The sequence below is a fragment of the Diuraphis noxia genome, unplaced genomic scaffold (assembly GCF_037042655.1).
Source record: "Diuraphis noxia isolate RWA-SAM2 unplaced genomic scaffold, SU_Dnox_SAM2 contig0003, whole genome shotgun sequence".
Lineage (NCBI taxonomy): Eukaryota > Metazoa > Arthropoda > Insecta > Hemiptera > Aphididae > Diuraphis > Diuraphis noxia.
In genome coordinates this window covers 26,086,491-26,097,944 of record NW_028301713.1, presented here as the reverse complement: position 1 = coordinate 26,097,944, position 11,454 = coordinate 26,086,491, and the positions used below count along the sequence as shown (strand labels likewise).

Here is an 11,454-nt window from a genome sequence, read left to right as displayed (position 1 = left end):
ACGATAAACGTGTTAATAAAACATAAAATATAATTACAAAATTATAAAATCGGACGAGGAGACGGACTGCAGACGGATAGACAGCGGCGATATTATATCGTATAAAATACGTAGGTAGGTTGTATAGAAAGGGACGGATAAAAAAAAAAACTTTTTAAATTTGTATTGTTTGCACTATAGAGACAACTTTTATACTAATGCATGACCAAATGCGATACCTATAAATAATCATAATCAAATACCGCATCCTACAGAAATAAATAACATTTTTAACAACTTTTTGTTTCTACGTTATTACTTCAAACTACTTATTACATCTATAATATAAGGTACCTACTCGCAGCAAATATTATAGTATTGTTATATCCAAGTCCAATCTAAAACTTTCATTCTATACCTAATCAAACTTTTTGTATTTATATTTATTTTTTTTTATATATAAAAGCGCGTTAAATATTCTTTTTCGATGCGATGACACTTTGACCTCCTCCCTCCCCCCTCCCCCATCAACACTAAATAATTAACGTAGGTACCTATGTATTGTAGTTCCCACGCCTAATAACAAAAGATTGTTTCAATAATATTATTATTTTTTTTATTGTGTCAGTGTGTTTTTTATTATTATTAGTTTGTGTCGCGCGTGTGGGTGGAGCCCTTAAAACACTGCTTAGACACCATAATTATTTATTTTATTTATTTACCTATCAGAACGATGCATGATTGCACCCAACAGTTAATAACGTACAACAGTGCGTATTTAGGTATTAAAAATATGTGTAAAAGAGAGTTTTGAACGAGATTAAATACCAATTCATAAAGAGGCGCATTAACAATTAATGGAACATAATTTCCAGAATGGTATTTTAAAATTTATGAGAGAAATAGTGTGGGTAAATCAATGGCAACGTCTATAAGTTTTTGAAGAAATGAAATGTTGAGAGCACGTTGATGGTTTATCAAAGATTTTAAATTAAAGTTTAAAAGTATTGCAGAACTGCAGTGTAATCACGTGGTCGAACTGTGGATATTTAATTTAAACCTTACAAAAGAAGTAAAAATTTCCGTCGAACACGTTATAGTTTACATTTATCAGTGTCCATCAGAGTGTATTGAGGATCAAATAGTTAAATTTATTATATTCTGCAACAATATAATATATGATTCAAAACGAAACGAAACGAACCGAACCGAACCAGCATTACGACGTACTCCAATGTGAAGAACGAAATCATCTTTCACATGAACAATAAATGACCATTTCCAATAGAGAAATCTAAAAACCAAACTCAACAAAACAAACAACATTATCAATTTGTGGCAAACTCCTGAATTTAATAGAAAAGAAGAAATCATAATTAACCGACTCCGAATTGGACACCCTCACCTAACGCATAGCTTCCTGATATAATTCAAGACGAACCTCCATTATTACGTGACACAATATGTGGTGTTATCTATTAACGGTCCATCACATATTCACATGATCGCGGATAATGTTAAATGTTCAGACATTTTCAAAACCAATAATTCCACATCTCTGAACAAATCTGTGCCAAGCTCCGGGATCGAAACCACAAGATACAAGAAAAAATTATAGATACTACAAGATGCAACTTTTCAACAAATGATCTGAATTGTAACCATGCCTATATGGGGGATATATCTTCATACTTACACACAATAATATGACGCCACTGAATACCTAGTACGCATAATCGTAGATAGTTCCACCTGAAGAAAATCAGTTTATATTTTTCATCCTTAAACTTCCCAAAAATCGTCGAGAAACTCGTTTGAAAATTTGAACTATTTTTATATATAATATGTATATCACCCATATTATACTATGATTCCCGTGATTCCGAAGCACATCACAGATTGCACAAAAAAGACTGCAGACCCCTTGTGGCGCAATCCATACGATAATTATTATTGAAACCACAGAACTAATATTTGAAACTGTTAAAACTTATTTGTGATTTGTTTTTAACGCATCGTAGATGCCAGTCAAACTCCATCGTCGTCGGACACTTGTCGAGCTCATAATTCACATCATCTCTATAAGACAGCTGCTGCCGCCTAGATTATGCACAATAATAATAATAATAATAATAACATACCTAACATATAACCATCACTCCCACACCATCACACGATTTTCACCGCACATTATAATAATACGTGTGTGTGTGTGTGTGTGTGTGTGCGAGGAATTTACTTACGTACATGTACGCAGGTAGCCTCTCGAGGCACGCAAATTAACGAATAAAATATATAATTGGAATATAGGTATATTATAGTGATTGCTTGCGTATAAAGGCGGAGGTGTGTGTCGAGAGGGATAAGTGTTGGTGGGAGCGGGAGGGGTCCCGTCATTAATGTTATATTATTATTTTTCACTCTCCGTCCGACACTAATTAAACTACGTGATTAATACAGATTTTTTTTAAATTTTAAATCCGTCTCGCTCCCCTCCTAAACCCTCCCCCCCAACACCTTTACATGACAGGTAGGTCGAAATGGTGCAGATAGGTATGGATGTGATGGTATACAGGTAGGTTGTTCCGTGTGTATATCATATAATGTGCGCGAGCAGTGCCGTATATATTATTAAAACAATAATTAAAATATGTACTCGTACTACTACACTACAATATATTTTAATATCGTATGTTATTAAATGATAATTTATAATATTGTAACGTATATTCACGTGCGTGTACCTATACATCACACCGGTGTAACGCAATTTATCCGATTTGTTCACGTGTAATATATCATCATTATTATCATAATAAGATCGAATTATTATTATTATTTGTCCGACTGTCTACGAATGAAATCTTCCAACTACACGTTATCGACGCATGTCTAAGAATCGATAGGCATATGCGCTGATTTTTCGAGCAAGTTTTTGATGGCAGGTGGCGACTCAACTGTCTTTATCTTTAAAAGCATATTGATGAAACACTGCAGTAAATTCAATGTGATACAATATTACGATTTTGATTTTCTACACAAACATTTCTTGAAAATTATATTTTTCTCGATCTGACAATCGTCATATTAAGAATTGTCGGTGCCTATCTAGGCTGTTATTGGTTTTTGTGAAAAAAACAAAATATTTTTTCTATATTCATACGTATACCGTTATAATTGTCTTTTAGTTCATGTTACGTGGTTTGGGTAGGTACTCATGAAACTAATTACTCGACTTGGTTTTTACTTTGGGTATAAATTTATTTAGCTGATGCAAACATAACTTGAAATATTACAATTAATAATACAAAATAGCTTAGAGGGTCGAACGACGCACACTCGGTCGCGCGGTAATATATCGACTGACTTAACAATAATTTTATAGATCCGGTGTCTCGGTCGAATCACCGATAACAGTACAACCGATAATAATAATAATATATATAATGAGTAGTGACCGAACATGCCGCCCACCTTGGAACATTAAGTTACAAATTTTACTTATAGTTATTATAAAAATACATTATTATACAGATTAACATATACATTACTATACAATCAACAGATTATACATGAAATAAAATAAAATATAAAAAATACATATGTAATAGGCGTGGATACGCAAATATAAATCATGACATATGGTTACTATAAATATTAAATAATTCTACAAATTGTATACAATAAAGTTAATACCATGCGAAATATAATACTCGGTTATTAACCCATGACTTTAGAAAAAACAATTTTTTTTTTTATTTTTATTTTTTTTTTATTTTTTACTGTTGATCGAGTGGTGAATTGCCCTCGAAGGGAAGGGGACATAAATAACGAACTGCCCGGGAAAATTCGCCTTTGCAAGTTCGCACCTTAGCCACCCGTACTTGCCCATCGGAACCGTGAATGACCTCTACTACCCTGCCCATGGACCATTGGAGCGGAGGCACATTGTCGTCGCGCATGAGCACGACCGTACCAACTCCGAGTTTAGGTCCGCTGGAGCTCATCCATTTTGTCCTTTCCTGGAGTTGCGTTAGATAATCCCTCGTCCAACGGGCCCATAACTGTTGCGTGAACTGTACAACACGTCGCCATCTCGACAATCGATTGGTCGGGACATCTCTCTCATCACGATCGGGTAGCGAAGTTAATGCGTCACCAATAAGAAAGTGGCCGGGGGTGAGAACGGATAAATCGGAAGGATGTGAGGACAAAGGGGTTAAAGGTCGCGAATTTAAAATTGCCTCTACACGTATTAATATAGTGTTCAACTCTTCAAAAGTGAGTGAGGCATTGCCTAGTGTACGATATAAATGAGCTTTCAGCGACTTCACAGCCGCTTCCCAAAGGCCGCCGAAATGTGGTGACCTCGGTGGTATAAAGTGCCATTGAATACTTGATTTGGATAATGTGTCCTGAATACGCTCCTGATGTTCAGTAGATTGAAAAAGTGCTTGCAATTCTTGGAGTTGACGGTTGGCGCCCACGAAGTTCGTGGCATTATCGGAATAAATGTCCGTGCACAGTCCGCGTCTATCACAGAACCGCTGCAACGCATTGAGAAACGCTTGAGTGGTCAGGTCGCCTACTAATTCTACGTGCACCGCCTTAGTAATAAAACAAACAAATAAGCAAGCATATGCCTTATTCAATGGAGCATTCCGCCTTAAACTGGACCTGATCATAAATGGACCCGCAAAATCTACACCTGTCTTTTTGAATGCCCGTGCAGGCCGTACACGAGCCTCGGGAAGATCACCCATGATAGGCTGTACGACAACAGGTCTATATTTAAAACATTTTATGCAGCGATGTACAACACTACGCGCAATACTGCGTCCGTTAAGTGGCCAGTATTTTTGACGAACCGCGGATAATATAGCCTGTGGGCCGCCATGCATTAATCTGTCATGCTCGTGTATAAATATTAATTTGGTTAAAACATTTTTCGCAGGCAAAATTATCGGATGTTGCTGCGATTCATTTAGAGTAGATGCATTTCCTAGGCGACCGCCCACCCTGATCAAATCATTTTTATCTAAAAACGGACGCAGGCGTAACAATACACTTTTAGAGCTTACTTGGCCTGATTTACGTAAGTCCTTGATCTCACCAGCGAAATTACTAGCTTGCACTAACTTAATAATACTATTCGTAGCTTTGTCGATTTCATCGGCCTGAAGCGCACCAATTAATTTTTCTTTCTTCGACGCATTATTAATAAATCGTAGGCAAAATGCAGTAACGCGTATTAGTTTCGTTAGAGATGAGTATCTTTCTATGATCGACAAATCGTACCTGTCTGTAATTACGTGAGATACTGTTCGCGCTTCTAATAAAACTTCGTCCTCTCTACTATAGATATTATTTTCTTTCGGCCAATCAGAAACATCTTTGTGCAACCACATAGGTCCCTTCCACCACAAATTTGATTCACCGATTTTTGTAGGACAACAGCCGCGAGAAACTATATCTGCCGGGTTATCCTTGGTGCTGACGTGGTGCCACTGCGAAATCGAAGTAGTTTCATGTATTTCGCCAATGCGGTGTGCAACAAATGTTTTCCATCTTGCCGATTCCGACGATATCCAAGATAAAACGACGGTAGAGTCAGACCAAAAATATTTGTGTTCAATTGGTATAGATAAACTCGTCGCGTACTTGGCTGCCAGCCGCACTAGTAGGACGGCAGCTAATAGCTCTAGACGTGGCAATGAAATTGTTTTTAATGGTGCGACACGTGATTTCGAACAAATTAAATTAGTTATGACCTCACCATTATAGTTTTTTACGCGGAGATATAGGCAAGCGCCATATGCTGTAAGTGATGCGTCCGCGAACCCATGTAATTGTATATCTGCAATGTCACCGTCACCTACGAGCGAACGCGTAATTTTTAACGTGTTTAAATGTTTTAAATTTGCACGGCACTTGCGCCACTCGCCTTCAATTTCTGTTGGTAACGTTGCATCCCAATCTACCCGCGTTTGCCATATTTTTTGCATTATGATTTTAAAACAAATTATTACAGGGCTTATTAAACCAAGTGGATCGAAAATTGCGGCGATCTCGGACAATATCACGCGTTTTGTTGGTCGCGCTTTGTTATTGTACATTAACACTTTGTATTGATATGCATCAATGTCTTTATTCCAATAAAGTCCCAAAATTTTTGTAACATTTTCCGTATACTGCAAATCTAAGTCATTGTTGGCACTTGGTACTGCTTCAACACCAATCAACAAGTCGGGATCGTTGCTTGACCATTTGCACAGCTCTAGACCAGCGCCCCTCAAAATCGTAATTAGGTCATCGCGTAATCTTAATGCAGACTGTTTTGACATGGCTCCGCCGAGAAAATCGTCTACATAGAAATCACGACTTAGGGCCTGACAGGCTTCGGGAAACTTTGACGACTCTTCGTCGGATAATTTTTGTAAACATGCCGTTGCCAGGTATGAAGCGGTGACTATGCCATACGTAACAGTTTTTAGTCGATATATATTTAGTGGCTGGCTCGGGTCTTCACGCCACAAAATGCGCTGGAAATCACGTTGGCTTTCCGACACCCAAATCTGCCGGTACATTTTTTTTATATCAGCTGTGAATACGTATTTGTGTATACGAAATCGCGTCATTATAGAGACCAAATCCTCTTGTACGGTAGGTCCCTTTAGAAGCACATCATTTAGACTTACGTCAGTACTTGTTCTCGCCGACGCATCGAAAACCACGCGCAGTTTAGTACTGGTACTGCTTTCGTTGCGAACTGCATGGTGCGGTAAATAATAACCTTTATCATCTGGAATCGTGTTTTGCGTAATTTCCATGTGTCCAAGTTCAGAGTACTCTTTCATAAATTTGCAATATTCTTCCTTGAGCTTGGTATCGGTTTGAAATCGTCGTTCTAATGATAACATTCTGCGAAGGGCTACATCATGCGATTTTCCTAATCTAGGAGCATTGTCACGAAAAGGTAGACTTACTGTAAAACGCCCGTCTTCACCACGCTTTACATTTAACTCGAAATGTTGTTTACACCTTTTTTCCTCTAATGTGTATACGTTGCAATTCTTTACCTCCTCTAAGCGCCAAAATTCGGCAATTTGATTTTCTATATTTGCGAATTCGGACATTACGCTCGTACATAATGAAAATGTTGAGTTTTCGGCTTGATTTGTTGGCGAAGGGATGGGTCCCGCGATGACCCAACCTAAACGAGTGCCCTGGAACATTGGCCCCCGTGAAACTGTCTGAATTTGTTCTTTAGTTAGTAATTCAAAATATATTTCGGCGCCTAAAATGATATCTACTTTTTTAGGCACGTGGAAAGATGGATCCGCCAAGCTTATATCCACCGGGATCTTCAGTTCTGTCAGATTAACCGGCATCAACGGTAACTTGCTCGTTAAATTGGGAAGTGCAAAAAATTCCAAATTTAATGAATAGTCGTATATACGCGATTTAATAGTAGTTGTTACTTTGTACGTAGACGTATGCGATGCATCATTAATGCCGATTATCGAACACGATGACTTTATTCGTTTTAAATTTAAACGCCGGGTCAATGACTCGGTCATAAAATTGTGCTGCGATCCACTATCCAGTAACGCACGGCACAAAACCGGTTTATTTTGACTGTCGAATACGAGAATCTCGGCCGTTGATAACAATACCTGACCTACTTCACTATTTTGACGTGCATGAGCATTTACCGATGCGGGTGCGCTATTAATCATTGCCTCATTAGCGATATCATTTCTATCGTTCTCCGCAGGTGGAGTGGTGTTGGACGATTCGCCGCCGTTCCTCGCACCGCCTGTATGTATATTATTATTATTAGCGCGCGACAAATGCAACAAACCATTATGTGGACGCGCGCATTTCGGACAATTACGTGACTTACATTTGTCGGAGTGTGCGCGTAAGCATATGTTACATAATTTTAAGTCATTAATTCTTTTTATTCTCTCTAGTATTCTGAGTGCTAGAAATTTGGTACATTTATAAATTGAGTGCGAGCCATTGCAATTATAGCATCTGAAAGATGAGGTAGTTGTAAATGATGAAGACCTGTCGCCTGATTTCTTGAACTTTGGAATGTCCGTTAGTACCTGTGTATTCATGTTTTTATTTGATTCTATCGCCTCCAAAATTCGAAAACGTGATTTTAAAAAATCTATTAGTATTGGCACTCCGCAATCTTCCATCTTGGTCGCTTCGCTTTCCCATGCTCGTCTCGTGTTTGCGTCCAGTTTTGACGTTATTAAATGAGATAACAATGCGCCCCAACTGTCTGGAGTTTGTCCTAAAGACTCGAGCGCTTTTAAATGACCAGATACCGTGTCAATTAGCGTACGCAAATGTACTGCCGACTCTTTTTTCAGTGGCTCTAGATCAAATAACGCTTTCACGCGTACCTGGATCAACACCCTTTTGTTGTCGTACCTCGTGATTAAACTTGTCCATGCTACTTGATAATTTTCCGCCGTAGTTTGCAGACAATGTATAACCTTTTCCGCATCTCCACTGAGACACGATCGTAAATAAAAAAATTTTTGAATGTCGCTCATCGATTTATTATCGTGTATTAACGCCGTATATATATCGTAGAATGCGGCCCACTCTGTATACACTCCTGTAAACCTTGGTATCTCGATAGCAGCTAACTTGATTGCCGACTGTACGGGCTGTAGGCTTACATGACCATTTGCTTCGTCGTTGCTGGATTCGTTCGAAGTCCGATTAGGTGACGGATTTGAATTAACGCCTGGCGACGCGGCTCTAATTATTTTATTGCATTTAGCTACGTTATCATAATACAACTCCTCGAACTCGCTACGGTATTTCTCGCTCTCATTAGTTGTCTCGGTTTCTTCTTCAATTTGCACTTGAACTTGTTGAAATTCATGCCATGTTTCTATGGTCTTTTCCAATCTTACCGTAATTTGATCGATATCTGGACTACCTTTATTATCGCGGATGTAATTTGCTATACGAGTTAATTGGCCTTTTAGCTGGCCCCGGCGTGTGATAAGGTTCGCCAGCTCACTCATTGTAGTGTGTAGCTATTCTATGCACTGTCTAATTCTACCACGTACTTTCCACTGGCTATACTTATATACGCTAATATATAATTTCAACCGCGACTCGAGAGTGTCAGAATATTAGGAATAGGTAAACGGGAAAAGGAACTAAACCCCGAAACACTAACTTATAGACTATGTGCTATTAACAGCTCGCTTACCTTGCCTTGGATGACCTTGACGAAGTTCTTCCTTGACGAAGTTCTTCCTTGACGAAGCTCTTCCTTGATGAAGCTCTTCCTTGATGAAGCTCTTCCTTGATGAAGCTCTTCTTAATACTTCTCTATAATGAAGTATTGTGCACGCACTTTGGATTTCGCGTTTAAAATCACTGGACGATCGATTTACGCGATGAGCACTAGACGCTCTTATTAATTGAACTGCGATATTATGTAATATTATTTTGCATCAACTAAATAATCCCGGCCGAAGGACCATGTCTTTTAGTTCATGTTACGTGGTTTGGGTAGGTCCTCATGAAACTAATTACTCGACTTGGTTTTTACTTTGGGTATAAATTTATTTAGCTGATGCAAACATAACTTGAAATATTACAATTAATAATACAAAATAGCTTAGAGGGTCGAACGACGCACACTCGGTCGCGCGGTAATATATCGACTGACTTAACAATAATTTTATAGATCCGGTGTCTCGGTCGAATCACCGATAACAGTACAACCGATAATAATAATAATATATATAATGAGTAGTGACCGAACAATAATATCAATCTAGCCCATTAAGTGAATCAGACGAATCAGTAATATCGATTTGTACACAACGACACAAACTGACTTACAATATATTATTATATAGATCAAAATAATAAGATTTTTTTCCCGTCGGTTAAAACTCTAAAGTAAGGGTATATGCGTAAGGACTGCAGTTATAAGTGATGACGACGATGGCGTGGTAATAGGGTAGCTCACTATTGTAGAGGCAATTTTTATGAGATTAACAAAGTACGTATTATATTATAAATATTGTCAGCTTGTTATATGTGTATAGAGTGGAGCTAGATGTATACAATACTAAGACAAATCTGCATAGTTACAAGTTTAATGAATATTTAGAACATATTATTATACAGTATTATATCTTAAGCTTTCAAGAACATAAAAATCGCTTACTTATACTGACAACGACTGCGTATCACGCACAAAACGTTATCGTACCTTATTGTCATCATTGTATTTCATGATCATACCATATCATACCATTATAACGTACCTACCTAATTTATTATGTATTAATCATAATAATAACAATACTGATCGTCGCGAGGTTTAAGAGTCGGCGGTGGACCGCGCGCGGGCAGCGCATAAGGTTCAAAGTGCGAGCACGGAATTAATTAAAACCGAGAGAGACGTATAGACGGAGAAAAATAAAATGAATAAAAAACGGAATAATAATAATATTGTTTCAGCCTCGCGGCTCGTCAGCGATGTGTGTATATGGCGTACACCGATGTACATGAATGGGCCGTGGGAATGCTCCGACGAGGGTGCGGTGCATGCCGTGTGTGAGCGCTCACTGTCCGCGAGTCGTCCGCCGTCGTGTATGCGCTCTAATATACAGGGTGATCCATTTAACGAGAGGGGCACAAGTGTTATTGATTATTCGAAAACTATTTTCGAGAATATTTTTTTAAAGTCTTCAAAACGTGATATTTTTCATTAAAAAAAATTATATTTTTACCACCGTTTTTGGTGATATTGAATTGAGTCCATGTTACTTTTATATGCTTGAATTGAGTCCAGTTTATCATCTCAATGTATTTGAATTGAGTCCGTATAGTTTAAATGTCATAACTACTTGATGTTCCTACTTACTAGACAGAAAATCAGTAACTCTGTTAAAAGGAAAGCTGTGGATGAGATTTTTTCACGGCCGTCGAAGATTTCACATCGTCGATGAGTTTAAAAATTGTGACATTTCAACAAACGACGTTTGTGCAGCCACCTTTTTACCATCTTTACATATTTTGATCCATTTTTTTTTTTTTTAGTGCGTTTTTAATTTCTTATTACAATGCATAATATTATGTTTTTTGAGTACTAAACCGTACGGTGCACAAAAATCAAATTTTGGACCAACAGCTTATGACTATCGTACTTGTGTTTATTTAAATTATCAACGAGCCAGTACAGGGGTAACCCGGAAAATGAGGTGGTCTAATTCAATTTCATTCATCTGTTAGTTTCAAATAGTTCAAACTAATAACCTGGGCTTGTCCGAAATCTGATTTTTCAAAACACACCGATTAGTATTATATTCAGCTCAGGAAATCAAAAATGTACCTGTTATGTTGCCATTCAAAAGATTGTATGCAGGACTGAATAAACCTGATACTTAAATAAATATAATATTATAAAGAATATTAATA

General features: G+C 37.7%; 1 protein-coding gene across 1 annotated transcript; it reads right to left on the bottom strand.

Moving 5' to 3' along the window:
* Positions 1–3,758: 3,758 nt before the first annotated feature.
* Positions 3,759–9,035, bottom strand: LOC149057147 (uncharacterized). The gene has a single exon (XM_089223306.1). It carries the CDS (start codon positions 9,033–9,035, stop codon positions 3,759–3,761), a length of 5,277 nt encoding a protein of 1,758 aa, XP_089079432.1.
* Between the last annotated feature and the right edge of the window lie 2,419 nt (positions 9,036–11,454).